The sequence below is a fragment of the Narcine bancroftii genome, chromosome 5, assembly GCF_036971445.1.
Source record: "Narcine bancroftii isolate sNarBan1 chromosome 5, sNarBan1.hap1, whole genome shotgun sequence".
NCBI classification, from domain to species: domain Eukaryota; kingdom Metazoa; phylum Chordata; class Chondrichthyes; order Torpediniformes; family Narcinidae; genus Narcine; species Narcine bancroftii.
The window spans coordinates 145,268,647-145,288,778 of record NC_091473.1 but is presented as its reverse complement, the minus strand read 5'-3'; the positions used below and the strand labels follow the sequence as shown (position 1 = coordinate 145,288,778).

Sequence of the window (20,132 nt, the reverse complement as noted above, 5' to 3'; positions counted from 1 at the left end):
AGTGAAATCTTGGCTTTGGCACATCGGAGGCAGTTCGGTGGGCTTTGAGCTGGGTTGGGATGGGGCGTGTGGGGAATCTGGGGTTTGGGATCCAGGTGGGCAGGCAGGGTCTGGACACTGAAGAGGATTTCTCTGGACAGGAACAGGTGAGGGTACATAAGAAATAGGTGTAGGTCATCCGGCCTGACAAGCCTACTCTGCCATTCAATGTGATTGTGGCTGATCTGATGATCGGCTCATCGCCACCAACCCACCCTTTCCCCATCTCTCTGAATTCCCCTACAATGTAAAAATCTTTCCACTGTGTCTTAAATACATTTACTGAAGTCGCTTCCAATGCTTCAATGGGCAGCGAATTCCAAAAATTCACCACCCTCTGGGAAAAACAGTTCCTCCTCATCTCTGTCCTAAATCTACTCCCCTGAATCTTCTGGCTGTGACCCCGAGTTCTGGTCTTGCCCCCACCAATGGGAACAACTTACTGGGAGACTGCAAGCTGCTGCTAGGTGGAGGGGATGGTGGGGAGAGGCTGTAGAGGGAGGAAAATCAAGTGCTTTAAGGGAAACACGAGGGTGGGTGAGGGGAGTGCCTGTGGAGGGAGGGGAGGAAGAGGGAGTGCGACAGGTGTGAGGGAAAGTCGGTGATTGCAGGAAGGTAGTGATACAGATGATAACAAGCTTCTTGACATATACTTGAGTACACATTCTTACTTGCTGCAGCTGATCAGGCACTTTAAAAAGAAGCTACAATAGTGTACAATAAATTAAAGAGTTAAATACAAAAGATGGATATTATTCACAGATCTCACAGGGGAGTACTCTCTTTTGTTTTTTACTGTAAGGGGTGCCTGCCAATTTTCAGCGAATCTGTCTTCCTTACCACAGACTAAAGGCAATTTAGTGTGACACGACTTCTGTTTTATCACATGACAATAAACGGATGTTGAATCTTGAAAAGGTTGACATGCATTTGTGATCCAGGCCTTTATCCAGTTATTCAGGGGCTGCACCTTCTTGCATTCATCAAGGTGTTGCTCAGTTCGCTTCAACACTCCTGATGGGACTTGTAGCCAGGAGGTTGGAGCGGAGCAGTGGTTGGTGGGTGGGGGGGGGTGGTGGTGGGGGGGGGGTGGTGGTGGAGGATAACATTGGATCAGCGACACAAGTACTTCATGTTGTGGTTCTATGTGAGTGGTGGTGATGGGAGAGGGTATTCTTCTGTACTGAGGTAGCGAGAAACAGAGCCATGGGGGTCTTTGTATTCAACCTTGGGACAGTTATAACCAGTGCAATAAACAAAGGGGGATTCAATGGATTGTGTATCTTTCTTATCAGAATGGCGTCAAGTGTAATGCATCCAAATTTTCTGTTGAAGTGAGGTTGAGTGTCAACCTGTAGGTTTCAGAATCAGAATTTTATTGCCATTTACAAGTCACGAAATTCATTGTTTTGCAGTAGCATTGCAGGTTCATTGCTATAATTTACATTTTTAAAAAATAAATAAGAGTGCAAAAGAAGAGAGCGTGAGGCAGTGTCTGTGGTTCATTGATCATTCAGGAATCTGATGGTGGAGGAGAAGAAATTGTCCTTGTGCCACTGAGTGCTCGTCTTCAGGCTCCTGTACCTTTTCCCCAATGGTAGCAGGAGTGAAGAGGGCACAGCCAGGGTGGTTTGGGGTGGGGGGGGGGTCCTTGAGGATAGAGGGTGCTTCCTTAAGACACCTCCTCTTGTAGATTTCCTCGAGGGAGTGAAGACTGGTACCCGTGATGTCACAGGCAGAGTTCACAACTCTCCGGAGCCTTTCCTGTCCTGTGCATTGGCACCGCTGTACCAGACAGTGATGCGAACAGTCAGAATGCTCCCCATGGTGCACCTGTAGGAATGTGCAAGAGTCTTTGGCATCATACCAGATCTCCTCAAACCCCTCACGAAGTATAACCGTTGGCGACCCTTCTTCATGATTGTACCAATGTGGAGGCCCCAATACAGATCTTCAGAGATGCTGACACCCAAGGAATTTAAAGTTCTTAACCCTTTCCACTGCTGACCCCTCGATGAGGACTGGTTTCTGTTCCCAGATTGCCCCCTCCTGAAGTCCACAATCAGTACCGTAATTTTGCTTAAGTTGTTGTGACATCACTCAATGAGCTGATCAACCTCCCTTCTATCCACTTCCTCATTACAGACTATGATTCTGTTGACAGTCGTGGTGTCATCGGCAAACTTGTAGACGGCATTTGAATTGTGCCAATCCACACAGCCATGGGTGTAGAGTGAGTAGAGCAGTGAGTTAAGCACAGATCCATGGGGTGTGCCCGTGTTGATCGACAGTGTGATATGGGCAGGCTAAGTTAATGGACGAGGCCAGGACAGCTTGAAAACTCGTGTGGAGAAATGCAGATTGTAAAAGTAGGGTGGAGATGGAAAGGTGTTGGTATTCCCCACCAGCTCCATCAATCCGGTAGAGCTGGAGATCTGCAGTCAATGGTCTTCCAGTTGCCCAGCAGTGGGGAAGGTCATCTGTGAACGGCTGTGTCTCTGGTTGTGATGGGAGTCCCATACAGTAGGAATTGGGAACTCGGGATTATGGAAAGCATAGCAAACATCACAAAGTTAAGGTCGATATCATTTAACCAGAAGTAATGTTCTGACTGAAGAGCTGCCTGCCCCCCAAATCCTTTTGTTCGGATCCCTGCCAACATTTTTCCATACCTTGATGAAGGGCTCAAGCCTGAAACGTTGGTTATGTATTTTTACCTTTGCTACATAAAGGACATTGTTTGACCTGCTGAATTTCTCCAGCAGTTTGTGTTTTTACTTCCACCATGGTGTCTACAGATTTTTGTGATTTCTGGCTGCCACCGGTTCAGTGGTTGTCAGAAACAAGGTAGAGAAGAGCAGGAACAATTAAGTCAGCCATCTGACTTTTCTCTGTGTGCCTGAAGCGATTTTAGCAGTAGCCTTTTCACACTGGCGAACCAGTAGATTGGCCATTCAGTGAACCGGTTAAGGAAGGCATTTTTGTCTTTCACTCTGGACCACTGTGTCCTTTCACACACATCACAAGCCATCCCCGAGGATAGGGGATGGTATAAAGTAATCTAGGGTGTGAGAGCTTTAATTTAATCTGTTTGTTATATGTTTTTGCTGATTTGAATTGATATGGGGCACTCAAGCACTGATGTTCCTTTGAAAATTAAGATGTAAGCTTCCTTAACAAGCTGGGGTGGTGACTGTTGCAGAACCAACCCACGGTTCTTTAGGGTGGCACAGTTGTAAAAGATTCTGGTGACGTCTGAGTGACGCATTGAGCGATAGTGAACCTGTCCTAAATCCTGATCAATGTATTTAAACAAATTTAATCATGCCTAATTAGAACATAATTAAGCACAGTATGATATAACGGCAACACTGCCACTGGTGCAGACCTGGGAGAGCTGAGGTGCAGCAGGCTGTCAAGAAGGCAAATGGAAAGTTGGCCTTCATTGCTAGAAGGATTGAATTAAAGAGCAGAGAGGGTTTCCTGAAACTGCATCTGGAGAACTGTGTGCAGTTCTGGTCTCCTTACTTGAGGAAGGATGTACTGGCTTTGGAGGCGGTGCAGAGGAAGTTCACCCAGGTTGAGTCCAGAGATGAGGGGGTTGGCCTAAGAGGAGAGATCGAGTCATCTGGGGCTGCACTCGCTTGAAGCCAGAAGACTGAGAGGGGATCTTATAGAGACATATAAAATTAATGAAAGGCATAGATAAGATGGAGGTAGATAAGTTGTTTCCATTGGTGGGGGAGACCAGAACTAGAGGACATAAGCCTCAAGATTCAGGGGAGTAAATTTAGGATGGAGATGAGGAGGAACTGCTTTTCCCAGAGAATGGTCAATCTGTGGAATTTGCTGCCCATTGAAACAGTGGAGGCAACCTCAGTAAATATATTTAAGACAAGGTTGGACAGATTTTTACATCGTAGGGGAATTAAGGGATATGGGAAAAGGCAGGTTGGTGGAGATGATCCGATCATCAGATCGATCTTATTGAAGGCTTGATGGGCCAAATAGCCTACTCCTGCCCTAACTATATCCTTCAAGATTCAAGGACAGTTATCAGTCTCTTGAGTGGACATAATCACTGGAAAAAATATGATGGCCCTGCACTGTTTTAGCGGTGCTTTTCTCAATCCCCTGCATTTTGTCTCTGCAAACCTTTGATTTATGGTAACCCAATGCTCTGTACTTTTGCCTTATTATTGCATTATCTGCTGTACAGGTGCTTCCCTACGTAAGATGGTCCGACTTATGAATTTTAGGAGTTACAGTGGTTCCAATTCATACTCTCAGTTTTGAATTCCGATCTGTTCCCATGCTTGTGATATGCGGTACGCTACTCTCTTTCTACGCTGGGCGAGAGTATTGTACAGCATACTCTCATGCGATGCTGACTCAATCACGCTCGTGGTCTCTGTAACGATCACATGAACGAGTGCACTGTAAACAACCCATCATGTCTACTAAATGCCCATGTGTGTCTCCTCATCATTCACCAATTACTTTTAGTTCAATGCTTCAAGCATTCTTCATGCTCAGTGTGCGTTCAGCTGAGTACATTAATGATTTTTTTCTGTATGGAATATATGTATTCAAAATTTAATTATAAAAAAACAGCAATCTTTTTCAACTTAGGATTTTTTGGACTTCCGAAAGGTTTGCAGGAACGCAAGTTGAGGAGCACTTATACTATAGTTTGAGTTAACTTGTCTGGGTAGCATCAAAGCTTTTCACTCTCTCTTGGTACATGTGACAATAATTGAATTATGGGGAGCAGAATTTATGCCTCAACTAACGTATTTTATCTTTTTCGATTGTTCAGGAACAACTGGCGGCCAAAAAGAAACGGCAGAAGGAGAGAGAGGCACTGGGAGACAAGGTAATTGACACTTAATGCATCTTGAAAATGTAATGCAAAGGTGGGAGTTCCGTTAAATGCACTGGCCAGAGAGCTTAGACATAGAACAATACAGCCCGGTTCATGCCCTTCATCCCTCAATGTTGTGCCAACCCATATATTCCTACATTAAAAAAGTTCCAAAGCCCTCCCTACCCCATAACCCTCTATTTTTCTTTCATCCATGTGCCTGTCTCAGAATCTCTTAAATGCCTCCAATGTTTCAGCATCCACCACCATCCCCAGCAAGGCATTCCAGGCCCCCATAATTCTCTGTGTAGATAAAACCTACCCCTGATGTCTCCCCTAAACTTCCCTCCCTTAATTTGAACAGATGTCCTCTGTTGTTTGCTGTTCCTACCCTGGGAAACAGGTGCTGGCCGTCCACCCTTTCTATGCCTCTCATAATCTTGTAGACCTCTATCAAGTCTCCTCTCATCCTTCTATGCTCCAAAGGGAAAAGTCCAAGCTCTGCTAACCTAGTCTCATAAGACTTGTTTCCCAATCCAGGCAACATCCTTGTAAATCTCCTCTGCACTCTCTCCACAGTTTCCACATCCTTCCAGAACTGAAGACTGTTATGAGCCCAGAGGACCCTAAATACAGCAGCAATAGATATTCATCAAGATAAATAGTTACTTAAACAAAAGTTGATTTTAATTATCTTTAAACATGAAAACAGAATCACACTTTAACTTATCACTATTGACTTAACTAACCTAACTTAACCCCCTTCTAATTTTAAGTGGACGTGTATGTAATGTGTGTGTAAGTTCAGAAAAGTTCTTTGGTAAAACACAGTCCAATCTCAATTCTCATTCCTCCAAGTTCACTGGTTGCAGGCAATTCTTATACTGTGCACAGAATTTAACATAAAGTTCACCAGGATTTGGTGCTCGAAAGGTAAATGGTTACCGTTCAGGAAGGTTCTTGTTGGTTTTCAGAGAGAGATGTGTTGTTCCAGGACATCCACAACTGATGTACTTCCATCAGTCACCTCAGTGTCTTGCTGACGAAACTTGCCCCATCAGGATTCTCCAGATGATAACCTCTTTCTTTCAGGTCACCACAGAGCTCCTTTCTGTTTCCCTTCTTCCAAGTGAAACATTAGACAGCCAGTCCTCTCCTCTTGCATGAACCACAAGAGCTTCAACCAGGCTATCTTCCAAAAACTTGCCAGTTTGTCCTGTTTCAGTCCCAACAACTTCTGCTGGCGGATACTGTCAAGTCATCTCTGCTTCTCTTTCTCTCACTCACTTACTCACTCACTGAGACTGAGAGAAAGCTTGTTTGAATCTCTCTGCTTGCAAAACCACATGATTCTCTTACAACAGCAAAATTCTCCCACAGACAATAGTGGCGCCAGCCTGCTCTATCATCTGTTGCCTTGATAAACAGTAATCCATTAGTGACGTCTTTTGAGCACTCTTCAAAGCTCTTGCATAAAGGTGTGAGAAGCTGCTATGTCTCCAGTATTTCAAATAAGATCTGTTTTAAAGTGTTTGCATGTGACCTACTTTAACAATCCTTTCCCAATTTATCTCTCAAAAACATTTCTATATACTCTGTCACAACACAATGTTCTAAGTGTGGTCTCATCAGATATTTGTAGCATTGCAACATGACCTCTCTACTCCTGAATTCAATCTCCCTATTAATGAAGCCCAGCATCCCACAGCCCTTCTTAACTATCCTATCAACCTGTGCAGTGACCTTGAGGGATGAATGGATTTGGACCCAAATGTCCCTCTGTTCATTCACATTCTTAAGTAACCAACCATTAACCCTGTACTCAGCCTTCTGGTTTGTCCTTCCAAAATGCATCACTTCACACTTATCCGGACTGAACTTCATCTGTCACTTTTATGCCCAACTCTGCATCCTGTCTATATCCTCTTGTAACCTCTGACAACCTTCAGCTCCATCCTGAACTCCTCCAACCCTCGTATCGTCCGCAAAATTATCGATGCATCCTTCTGCCTCTTCATCCACATCATTTATAAAAATCTGTCCCAGAACTAGTCACCAACCTCCAGTCCGAATCCTTTCCTTCCACTGCTACTCTCTGCTTTCTTCCTACAAGCTAATTTTTTTATCCACACAGTTAGGTTTTCTCTGATCCCGTGTCTCTCTGGATTAGTCTCTCGTGTAGGGGCATGTCAAATGTCTTGCTAAAATCCATATAGACCACATCTACCTCTCGACCCTCATCAATTCCTTTTGTTACCTCCTCAAAAAATTCAATTAGACTCGTGAGGCATGACCTTCCCTTCACAAAGCCATGTTGACTATCCTTGAGTAGACTGGACTTCTCCAAGTGCTCACAGATCCTCTCCTTAAGAGACCTCTCCATTAATTTATACACCAGCTTGAACTTTCTCTGCCAAGTTCAGGGAAAGATAACAGGCAATTAATAGTGATGTTTAAACCATAAAGTATTTTGATGGATTGAATAAGATGACAGCAAAATATTGAAGCAGAGGGCTTGTGTTTAGGTCAATTGGTTAGAATCTGGAATGAATGGCTATCGGGTGTAGTTACAGCCATATCTCCAAAAGGCTATTTTGAAAAGAGTTCAATGCAGAAAGCTTGTAGATGAAGGATGAATGGGTGCAGAGCTCACAATCATGAAAACAGACTTGTCGGCCCATTGAGTCTGTGCTGTCTTTGACACAGCCATTTTACATATTACACTGGACAACAAAAATGATGCTTTTTGGTGTATTTTATGAATTTGGAGCTGCTGATCACAAAAATCATCTTAAATTTTCCCTATTACGTACCCTTTTTTTAAAAAAAAGTTTTGAACCCATTTTTGTGATTTCCTATCATATGTTCAAACATTCTAAATCATGAAATGTAGCACGTGATTGAGAGGACATTTTCTGCATTCACACTTGGACGTCCTCCCTGCTGATCTTGGTGCAGTCAGTGACAAACATGGTGAAATATTTCACCAGGTCATTGCAATCATGGAAAAAGCAGTATCAGGGCAAATGGAATCCATCAATGCTGGCCGTCTGTGGTTGGACACTGACACAAGAGGCATCAGATGCTGAGTACAAAGGAAAATGAGTGGCAAAATATTTTTAGGTCAATGTGTTAAACATGCTAAATTCAATAAAAGTGAATTCAATGTTTTTCCAACTTCCTATGTGATACAGCAAATCTGAAATTATCTTTGTGTTTGGCTGGAAGTCATAATCCCTAATTTTTACTTCAGGAAACAAACCTTTTGGGGGGGGGGGGTGGGGAAACTGTTGTCCAATGTTACCATCAAGTTTTCCCAGATCCCACTACTCATTTGTACAATAGAGCTAAGTAACCTGCCGACCTGGACATTTTGGACTGTGGGAGGAAACCCACAAGGGACAACGTGACACTCTGAAAGTGGGTGCCCAGGGTCTGAGTGGAATCCAGGTCCCCGCAGCTGCTCAACATTATCTGTCCCACCTTAATAGAAGTCAATGGAGAAAGTTCACCACAGAGCCAACATGATACTGTGCCATCATTATAATTATTGCAGAGGGAATGCATTAAATGTGAGCTGTGCTTATTTATCTTGGATCCTCCATTCTTGAAGGCCTCGAGCCTGCTGGGAAATCTGGGACAATGTTTGCCCTGTATAACACTGACAAAAGATGAGCGTGACTCAATACAGGAGTGTAAGATTATGTTTTTCTTTCATCTACAACACGGTAGAAGCCGATTCTGGACATTTAAACCCATGCCACCCAATTAATCTACAGAATTTATTTACCACAAATGAGGGGTTTAAATAGCCAGCACCATTTTCCTGGGACGGCAAGAAGCAAATATCAGAGGACAAATATTTATGAGGCGAGTGGAGGAATATTTAGGGTGTTTTACTCAGAAAGTGGCAGGTGGCTGGAATGCATTGCCGGGGGTGGTGGTGGAGTCTGAAACCATAGGGGCATTCGAAGGACTCTTAGGGTAGATGGATGTAAGTAGAGTAGAGGGTGATGGGCTGTGAGGGAGGGAAGGAAGGGTCAGATTGTTGTGCTCAGTGAAACACGAAAATCTGCAGTCGCTGTGATTGTATGGGGATTGAAGTAGCTTCTACAGGGGTCTGTGCTTGACAATGTTTTTTTGCTGTTCCTGAGACTCCCATGGTTGGTTTGGGGAACTCGTCACAGGCATCGAAAAAATAATGGCAAAGGTGGTTTTACATAGAACACTACAGCACAATACAGGCCCCTCCTACCAAAAAATACTGAACCTTCCTACATCGTAACCCTCTTATTTTTCTTCCACTCATATGCCTGTCTAAGAGTCTCTTAAATGCCCCTAATATTCCAGCCTCCACCACCATCCCTGGCGCCCACAACTCTACGTAAAAAAAAAAACGAAACCCTGACATCACTCCTAAATTTCCCTCCCTTCACCTTGTACAGATGTCCTCTGGTGTTTGCTACTCTTGCTCTGGTTTTGCGAGCAGACCAGTGGATATCTCATACTTAGAACAAGAAAGACACAGCACAAGTGTGCAGTGTCACAGAGAGACAGAGATCAAGTTGGTATCGGCAGTGAAACACAAAAATCTGCAGACACTGTGACTGGAGGAAATAAGCCGGTCTCTCAGAGTCCATTGGCAGCAAAGATGAGAATGCTGAATGCCCAAAGGAACTGTTCACACTAACCATCCATTTGTACAAAACATTGTTTATTCATATAGATGAAGTACTTGTCCTGCATATGTATTGTTTCTCTGTATGTGTGTTATGTCTGGTTGTGTGGACCGGAGAATGCTGTTTCGTCAGGTTGCAATGAGCTACAATAAACTAGACTTGCTACATAATGGACGTTTCAGGCCTGAGTCCTTCTTCAAGAAATAAAGATTGTTGTGCAGTAGGTTTGCAAAGGTCAGCACAACACCGTGGGCTGAAGGGCCTGGGCTGGGCTGTATGGTTGATGTTCTATTAACAAAAGACAATAATTACAAAATTAAAGACAGCATAGGCTGTTGAGGAAGATTCCCTAAGAAGATCTTTATCCCGCTCCAATAGCTGCCGATAATTGCAACGCCTCACAACGGCTACCTGAAGAGGACCAAGTTTCAGTTTTGAAGATTGATTGCGTCGAGGACAGATGTCCAAGGAGTGGAGCCTGGTCGTAGAAAGGGCACAGGCCCTTCAATCATGGTGTCCAAAGTTAAACTGCTTGCATGTGATCTATTTCCCTCTTCCCGACGTGTTCATGTGATAGTTTATTGTTTTACAATGTGGATGCCAGGCCTATATTTGTCAAGATCACTGATAAAACATTCTACAGTAAAATCCCTGGTGTCCAGCACCTATGGGGATTGGTAGATGCCAGATAAATGAATTTTCTGGTTGCTTGAGATTGTATGTGGCGTGATTGGCAAATTAACGGCAAGGCGTGCCAATTTTAAACTTCCATATTTTTTAACCTCTGCAATTTTTTTTGCCAGTTGCTTGAATTCTGGATAACAGGTGGTTTTATTGTATATTAAAAATTGGTGGATGGGTGTGCAAGCACACACAAGGGTTGAGTACAGAAACAGATTCTTTGGCCTAACCTGTCCATGACGACCAATTTGCCTACCTGAGCTACAATAAACTGAACTTGCTATCTAACTGACGTTTCAGGCCTGAGCCCTTCTTCAAGAAATAAAGATGGTCGTGTAGTAGGTTTGCAAAGGTCGCACAACCCCATGGGCCGTATCCCTGTAAATCTTTCCTATCTATCTAAAGGTCTCTTACATGTTGTGATTATCCGCGCCACCTCCATTTCCTCTGGCAGCTCCTTCCCTATATCCACCACCCTCTATGTAAAGAAAGTGCCCCTCCAGCCCCTTTTAAATTTTTAACCTATACTCCCTAGTTTTGGACTCCCTTACCCTGGGAAAACAACTGAATTGTTACCGTCCGTGCTGTTGTATAAGATGACTCTATGGGACGACCTCAATAATGTCGGATTTGAGTGATACCCTGTATAAGATGACCCGAAATCTGGTGACTAGTGGATGCTGTTAAAAGCAAATTGCAATATTTTAACGATAAATGATCACTTAGAGGTTTAAATTTCGTTTGAATATTATAAAATACACTGCCAGCTCCTGTAACAGGCCGTTTAAAGCCTGTACAGAGCCGACAGCTGTCAGACAGGGCAGATGGACCCCACAGAGGACCACTGAGACTTAACAAATAATCAGTGGGGCATGTGTGAGGTTGCATCAAAGACGACGGTGATGTTGAGACTTTGCCGTCAAGGCAATAATTTTAGATCCTTTGTAAGGACAGCCCTGTTTTTAAGGTGAATTTTTAAAGTTTCACGGATCATCCTGTACAGTTGCATAAATGGTATCTCTTCAAGGTGCCCTCACAGCTTCGTGCTGTATGGAGAAAAGTCCCAGCTTATCCAACCTTCCCCTATAACAAGGCCTTCAGTACTGCTAATGTCCTCGTCGATCTAGCAGCTGACAGAATAAACAGCACCTGAGAACATGTTCAACGGAGGTGGGAATCTGTGTGCACAGATCAGCGGAAACCTCACTCATTGTTGTGTTCAATCAGGACTGAATTAGGTAGAGGCCAAGATCAAAATGTGGAATGACAAATGGTACATTAATTGGAATATTAATGATAATTAAAATTTCATGGACCTGATTGAAAAACAGTTACCAATTAAATAAACTAAATTAAAATTCAGATTTAATTCAGATTTGTTTTTTCTTCTTTTTTGGGGTTTTTTTTCCCTCTCTTTTTTCATATATTGTTATTAATTATATCCTTTTTTTAGAGATAGTTCACACCCTAAACTGATCAAAATTTTTTTTTATGATATATTTTTATTCTGTAATATTATTGTTTAATATCTCTGTATTAATTCATTACTTACTATGTATTTTTGAACTGTATGTGTTTATAAATTATAATAATAATAAAAAGATTGAAAAAAAAACCAACACATTAGGGCAGGTGGTGTTACTGCTGCAATTTGTGAAGGCTGGGAAACATGGCTGCTGTATTTGCAGTTATTTCAGCTTAACGAGTTTCACCTCCATGTCGCTGATCTAGAGCAGCCATTCTCAACAGGAGGCCACAGCACATTGAAGTAAAAGCCTTGATTTCTTTTTCACTTCACGCAACAGTTTCTTTTTGTGTAGTCGGCAGAAGTACAGAACAAACCAAAACTTGACAGCTTCACAGGGAAAAGGGCTCTTGATCTTTCAGCGGGGTCCACAGCTGAAAAAAAGTTGACAATGGCTGATGTAGAGTCCGAGATGTGTGCATTGCAAGGAGAACTATCCTGGATCAACAACATTAGTCGGGAAGGCATAGTCAACATCTACACTTCCTGAGGTTGAGGAGGGCAAGGCTACCGGCCCCTTCTTGACAACATTTTACAGGAGCCCAGTGGAGAGTGTCCCTGCTTGTCTGCATCATCATGTGGAATGGTAGCAGCAAAGCATCGGACCGGAAGTAAATACAGAGGATCAGCAAAATTGCCACCGGGGTCTTCCTTTCCTCGACTGACAAAATTTACTGGGAGCATTGTCCACGTAGGGGTAAAACAATTATTGAGGACACTTTTCCAACCAGCACACAAAATCTTTGACCCACTGAGGTACAGGAACATCAAAATCAGGACTGCCAGGCTGGGGAATAGCTTCTTCCTGCAGGCTGTGAGATTACATAGAACACTACACCGCAGTGCAGACCCTTCGGCCCTCGATATTGTGCTGATCTATATATTCCTACCAAAAAAAATAAACCCTACCTGGTAGCCCTCTCTTTTTCTTCCATCCATGTGTCTATCTAAGAGTCTCTTAAGTGTCCCTAATGTTTCAGTCTCCACCACTACCCCTGGCAATGCATTCCAGAACCCCAACTCTGCGCAGATAAATAGATCGATAAATAAATGGATAGACTTACCCCTGATGTTTCCCTTAATCTTCCCTCCCTTCACTTTATACAGACGTCCTCTGGTGTTTGCTGTTCCTGCTCTGGGAAACAGGCACTGGCCGTCTATCCTATCTATGCCTCTCAGAATCTTGTAGACCTCTATTAAGTCTCCTCTCATCCTTCTTCGTTCCAAAGAGAAAAGACCCACCTTGCCCTCATAAAACTTATTTTCCAATCAAGGCAACATCCTGGTAAATCTCCTCTCCACAGCTTCCACTTCCCTCTTATAATGAGGTGACAAGATTGATGATCACTGAGGGTTTAAGAGTGGTTTAAGAGTGAAAGGGGAAAAGTTTAGAGGGAACTTCACATAGAAAGTGGTGGGAGTCTGGAACGACCTGCCAGGTGAAGTGAATGCAGGTTCAGGTTTAACATTTAAGGAGAATCTGGACAGATACATGTATGGGAGAGGTATGGAGGGCTATGGACTGGGTGCAGGTCAGTGGGACTGGGCAACAAAAAAAAATGGCTCAGCACAGACTGGAAGGGCCAAAGGGACCTGTTTCTGTGCTTAATGTTCTACGGTGCTAACAGTATCCTGTAACTGAGTAAATCACCACTAAATATTTGTATTTATTTTAAATTATATCTTTTCGTATATATGTAATTATTATATGGTGGGTGTGTCTGTGCGCCCACGCCCCTGCACCGTGGTCCAGAGAAACACCTTCGTATGGTTCTAAATAGGAATAGTTATAATAATAATGACGGCCACCAGGAGGCAGCCACAGTGGTGCTGCAGAATTGGTCAGTGGCCCAGCACAGGAGGGTGTGACTGTCACTGAGGTAAGCACAGGCAACTGGCATTGGAGGAGTTTGTCAGCCCCTGCTCTTGCCCTGTAGGTCTGAAGAGGTTTAAATTTAAATTTTAAATTTAGATTTACAAGACGGTAACAGGCCATTTCGGCCCACGGATCCGTGCTGCCCCAATTACACCCAATTGACCAACACCCCCTAGTACATTTTGGACGGTGGGAGGAAACCAGAGCCCACAGGGAAAACCCACGTGGTGCTGCTGGTGTGGACCCGGGAGAGCAGGGAGCAGAGCTCCCATGGGGTCCAACCGCCCAGTCCGAATGCCTTCAGCTCTACCATCTTCCTCAAGTGCTTTGTTTAAAATAAGGGGACAATAAATGCAAATGATAAATAGATAATAAATATCCACAGTTATCCCAGTGCAAAAGAAAAGTGACTTTGCAATAGTGCAGACAGTCCTTTTGGTCGCGCTATATCAGTGTACAAAGGGAGGTTGAAAAGTCTGATCGCTGTTGGAAAGAAACGGTTCTTGAACCTGGAGGTGCTCTGTACCTTTAGCCCAAAGGGAACAGTGAGGAGAGGCTGTGACCAGGGTGATGGCCGCCTTCTCGAGATGCAGCGCCTCACACGGACGCCTACAAGATGTGACACAGAGACTGGTGTGGGAAAGTGCATTTCAATTCACAGGTCACTGGCACCGCCCTGGGGAAGGCAGCTGTTCTGCAATCCTGTGAGGCTCAGCCGTGCCCTGGACGTGACTTGAAATAGTTTGGGAGGATCAAGGGCAGGAAGGAAAAGAGCATGCCCTGACAAATACAGTTGGAGCTGGTTAAAATGCAAAACAAAATGCATGGTCCTTTATCTGAAGGCATGAAGCATTGGTAATAAGATAGCTGAATTGATTGTGCAATGAGATAAATGTGATCACTGTGGCACTACAGAGTCATGAGGTCAGCGTGCGACATTTCATAAGGGTAGACAGGAAGGAAAAGGTGGGGTAGCTCTTCATTCATCTTGGCTTGGAACATCAAGATGTAGATGGGTGGAGGTGAGAATGAGCAATGAAGTACTTGTGGGAGTCGTCTGTAGGCCTACTGATAATAGCTGTAATCGCAGTAGTGTTTAGGCCAAGAAATTACACGCTTGAAAGAAGGGTATCAGAATTTATTGTCATGGACAAGTCATGAAATTCGTTGCTTTGTGGAAGCATCACAGGGCAAACATTCATATACTGTGAACCACCTTACAAAAATAAATAAACATAGTGCATAAAAAGTCAAAGTGAGGCCGTGTCTTTGGTTCATTGGCCATTCAGGAATCTGATGGCAGAGGGGAAGAAGCTGTCTTTGTGCCGCTGGGTGCTCATCTTCAGGCTCCCGTACCTTTTTCCCCGATGGTAGCAGAGTGAAGAAGACACAGCCTGGGTGGTGGGGGGTCCTTGAGGATAGAGGCTGCTTTCTTGAGACACCACCTCTTGTAGATGTCTTTGATGGAATGAAGTCTGGTGTCTGTGATGTCGCAGGCTGAGATAACAACCCTCTGGAGTTTATTCTTGTCCTGAGAGCTGGCACCTCCATACCAGCCAGAATGCTCTCCACGGTCCACCTGTAGAAGTTTTTGAGAGTCTTCAGTGACATACCCAATCTCCTCAAACACCTCACATAGCTGCTGGTGAGCCTTCTTCAGGATTGCATTGACATGGAGGCTCCAGAATAGATCCTCGGGGATATTGACACCCAGGAATTTGAAGTCCTTGACCCTCTCCACTGCTGAACCCTCAATGTTCCCCTGACTTTGTCCTGAAGTTCACAATCATCTCCTTGGTTTTGATAACATTGAGCTTAAGATTGTTGGTGAGATACCATTCAACGAGCTGATCTATCTCCCTCCTGTACGCTTCCTCATCCAGAATTTGTGATTCTGCCGGCAATCGTGGTGTCATTGGCAAACTTGTAGATAGCATTGGAATTATGCCTAGGCACACAGTCATGGGTGTATAATGAGTAGAGCAGTGGGCTAAGGCCACATCCGATGTGCGCCTGTGTTGATGATCAGTGAGGAGGAGACACTGTTTTTCCAATTCGTACTGACTGTGGTCTTCTGATGAGAAAGTCAAGGATCCGGTTGCGGTGGGGGGTGGGGACGACAGAGGCCCGGGTTTGTAGTATGTTGGGGGACTCAAGGAAAAATCATTATAACATGACATTTAGTTTGTGTGAGATACCTTGCTCTGAAGTTAAACTCGGGTAAGCACCACCACGGAGTTGCCTGAAGTAGACTAGAAAAATAGATGCACAGGTAAGGCAGTGGAAAATGTTTTGTGGTTCTTGACAAAGTGATATTCCATCGAGAAATGAAGGCTTCACAAAGGTTAAGATTAAGAATGGTATCAAACTGAAAGAAAAATAGGCACTTCATAGAACATAACCGCACACACAGTATAGGACCTTCAGCTCACTTTACTGTGCTGACCCCTATCTACCAAAAAAACAAAACCCTCCCTACCTCATCACGCTCTATTTTCTTTCATCCATGTGCCTGTCTAAGAATCTCTTAAATGTCTCTAATATTCCAGCTTCCACCTCTACCCTTGACACTGCATTCTATGCACCCACAACTCTGTGTGTAAAAAGATTACCCCTGACGTCTCCCCTAAACTTTCCTTTCCTTCACTTTGTACAGATTTCCTCTGGTGTTCGCTAATCACACCCTGGGGGAAAAAATGCACTGGCTGTCCACCCTATCTATGCCTCTCAGAATCTTGTAGACCTCTATTTTGGTGGACTCCAGCCATTTTTAACCTTTCATGTACTCTGGACTGGGTCCATGGGTAAATGACAGTACGGACACCAGTACAAACCAGTTGGTGGTTGAGTATAAAACCAGTTCCTGAAAACGAGTATATGTTGGTAGTTCATGAAAATGGGTACACGAAGTCCAAAGGGTTAGGTCACCTCATGTCCATCTTTGCTCCAAAAAAAAAGTCCCAGCTCTGTTAACTGTGCATACTTTCCAATCCAGGCAACATCCTGGTAAATGTCCTCCGCACCCTCTCTGTGGCCTCCACATCCCTCCTGTATTGAGGTGACCAGAACTGAACATGGCAGATGGTTGGGAAAATTTTTGAAAGTATAGTCCAAAAGTTAAAGGGGAAAATAGATTTGGAGTAAGCTAGCAAGAAATATAAAAATGAACAATAAAAACCGTTGAGTCTGAGGGCATAGAAGTGTTTTTTTGTGCTCACTGTTGTACGACCACCATCACCCTTTCCTTGTATTACAAGCCAACTTTGAATCCAATTTTCCACCTTCCCCTTGGATCCCATGGGGTTTAAACAGCTGGAATGTCTTGCTCGTGGGATGTTGCTGGAGAAATTGTGGACTACACTGGTTGCCCTGTCTTCATCGATGAATTCAGTCAGACTGGACCTGTGTTCAACCAATTGCTCAGACAAGATTATTTAAAAATTAAGTTTAGACATACAGCACAGTAACAGGCCCTTCCGGCTTACGAGCCCGTGCCGCCCAATTACACCCAAATGACCTGCAACCCCCTGTATATTTTGAAGGGTAAGAGGAAACCAGAGCCCCAGGGAAAACCCACACAAACATGGGGAGAACGTACACACTCCTTACAGACAGCGTGGGATTCGAACCCTGGTCCTGATCGCTGGCGCTGTAAAGGTGTTGTGTTAACCGTGCTGCCTCTGACACAGTCGTGCTGATCAGTCCATTTGTAGTGTACTCGTGTTACCCAGGACTTCCAATAACGTTTTTCCGACTGATTTTAGAGTCACTGTTACAAGGTTTATTACTGATCTCCAATTAAAATTATTTGTGTCCTTCAGTCATCGAACAGCTGGCCTGTGGCCAGCGAAGGTTTGGAAACCCCAGCAATCTCCTCCTTGCTGCGCCAGACTGGGATACATCGCATAAGACCCCAGGGATTTATCCGCAGTTAAGCCTGCCAAAATACCTGATATATCTCCTTTTTAATGTTCGCGTATCCCACTCCTTGAATTCTCCAACCAGAGTGCCCTTCTACCTGAGAATCAAAGCCGAAGAATGAATGAAAAAGTAATGCTGCAGCTCTATAAAACTCCATTTAGACTGTACCTGGAGTATTGCATTCAATTCTGGTTGCAACATTATAGAACGATGCAGATCAGTGGTTTTCAATCTTTTTCTTTCCACTCACATCCCATTTTAAGCAATTTTGCCATCGGTGCTCTGTGATTAGTAAGGGATTACTTAAGGTGGAATGTGAGTGGAAAGAAAAATTTGCAAACCCCTGTTTTAATCATCCCTCATTGACTCGTTATATGTACTGTTTCAGATCTCCAAAGGAAATGGGCCAATGACCATTTTTCTCAAGCAAAATATTTCAGTTACAATTTTAGTCTAGGGCAGTGATTCTCAACCTTCCCTTCCCATTTATATCCCACCTTAAGTAATCCCTTACTGATCGCAGAGCACCGATGGCAAAGGGATTGCTTCAGATGAAATGAATGAAAAGAAAAGGTTTGAAAACCCCTGGTTCAGATGTGTTGTCTGTCTGCATGTGCGTTATATCTGGCTGTGGGTCTGCATGTTTTGCATCGAGAACCGGAGGACGCTGTTTCGTCAGGTTGTAATTATGCAGTCGCATGACAATAAACTTGACTTGACTTCTGTTTTGCACATTGCATTTCTTGGCGGGTGCACAGATGACGTGACAGAAGACGGCTGTATGGAGATTTTACTCTGAACTTATTCCACTCTCTCCATAACAGTGGAATGATCTGTACTGATTCTAACACATCTGGAAGGACTTTAACAATACCACTCTCGGAGCCTTGCATGGTGATACCATGCCACTGAAATCCCCTGCAGCGAGAGCCCTATTGCCGTCACATGCACAGGGAGAGTGAGAACCTAAGAATTAGCAGGAGTGCTGATTCACCAAACTCATCAGTGCCCACTTTATGATGGTTGTCCTTGGTTTACTCTAGTTTAGGTGAGAGGTTCAGCAGGTTGGGGCAAACCTCTCACTTCATTTCAGAATGAGAAGGTGGCTGTGTTGAAACATTAGATCCCGAGGTGGCTCATTGGGATAAAAGCTGAAAGGATATTCCCCTTTGTGTGGGGGATGGAGAGGATGGAGGTCTCATTCTCATACTTGGAGGTGAAAGGACACTGCTTCTCCTGGAGGGTTGTCATTTTGGGATTTCTCCAGCCTTGAGCGCTATGGAGACTGTCTCATTGAATGTTTTCAGGTTATCATTGAATGTTATCGGGATATGGACTTCCAGTCAGGTCAGACTCAATGGGAACTGAGTTATGGGAAGCAGCCATTGAGAATGTGGATTAATCATTAATGATCATGATAAAATTTTCACTGTAGATACCTTCAAGAGACTAACTTTGCTCTCTCTGGTTCCAGGCTCCACCAAAACCAGTTCCAAAGACGATTGAAAACCAGCGGGTGTATGACGAAACAGTTGTGGACCCGAATGACGAGGAGGTAATTGTCCAAGTGTTGGCAAAGGTTTGGTGACCTGTAGGCAGAGGTGCCTCTAGTTCATTGCCCTGACTGCATTATTGTTCCTGCATCCGTTGAGTTCAATGCTCTTGGCCTTTTTCTGATGAGTCTCTTCAATTTAAATCTAGACATAGAGCACAGTAATAGACCCTTCTGGCCCACAAGCCCATGCCGCCCAAAGACCCCGGTTAACCTACAACCCTCAGTATGTTTTGAAGGGTGGGAGAAAACCAGAGCACACAGAGGAAACCCACGTAGACACAGGGAGAATGTACAAGCAGCGCCGGATCCAAACTGGGTCGTTGGCGCTGTAACAGCGTTGTGCTAACCGCGGCACTCCGTTTACTCTCGTTGAAACGGTTGAAGTTTTTGTGAGGCAGAGACTGGGGGAACCACGAGCTGACTTCACTCCGGGTCCTCACGGGATGAGGGTGCACTGATTTTCTTGTGGTAACTGCGTGGACTTTTCTTGTATGGAGTTGTAAGGTTAGAATCAAATTCAAACCAACTACTTCCAAGGGGCAGCATGGGGGCAAGGCGACGTGGTTAGTGTAGCAGTTAGTGCATCGTAGTTACAGCGCCGGAGTTTGAATCCTGCTCGGTCTGTAAGGAGTTTGTGTGTTCTCCCTGTGTCTCCCTAGGGGTTCCGATTTCTTCCCACTTTTCAAGATCTCCCGAGGATTGTAGGTCAATTGGGCTCGTTGGGCGAAAGGGCCTCTTACTGTACTGTATGATTAAATTTAAATTTTAAATAAAGTGTGGCATAAATGTTCTTTACCTTCAGGTGATTATCGCACAAATGTTTTCAGGGAATAAATGGATTGTGTATTTCAAACAAAATCATATCCTCAACAGGTGGCTTTTGATGAAGCAACAGACGAGTTTTCCTCCTATTTCAATCGGGAGACAAGCCCAAAGATTCTCATCACCACATCTGATCGGCCTCGAGGAGTGAGTGAACGGAAAGGGTTTAC

The 20,132-nt window shown here is 44.1% G+C and overlaps 1 protein-coding gene across 1 annotated transcript in view; it reads left to right on the top strand.

The window, feature by feature from the left end:
- The window catches only part of rpf1 (ribosome production factor 1 homolog), a 42,071-nt gene that overhangs the window by 1,346 nt on the left and 20,593 nt on the right, over window positions 1–20,132 (top strand). The window contains exons 2-4 of the mRNA XM_069939335.1: window positions 4,859–4,915; window positions 19,060–19,140; window positions 20,014–20,109. Coding sequence (XP_069795436.1) covers window positions 4,859–4,915; window positions 19,060–19,140; window positions 20,014–20,109 — 234 coding nt within the window. The remainder of the gene's footprint in view (window positions 1–4,858; window positions 4,916–19,059; window positions 19,141–20,013; window positions 20,110–20,132) is intronic.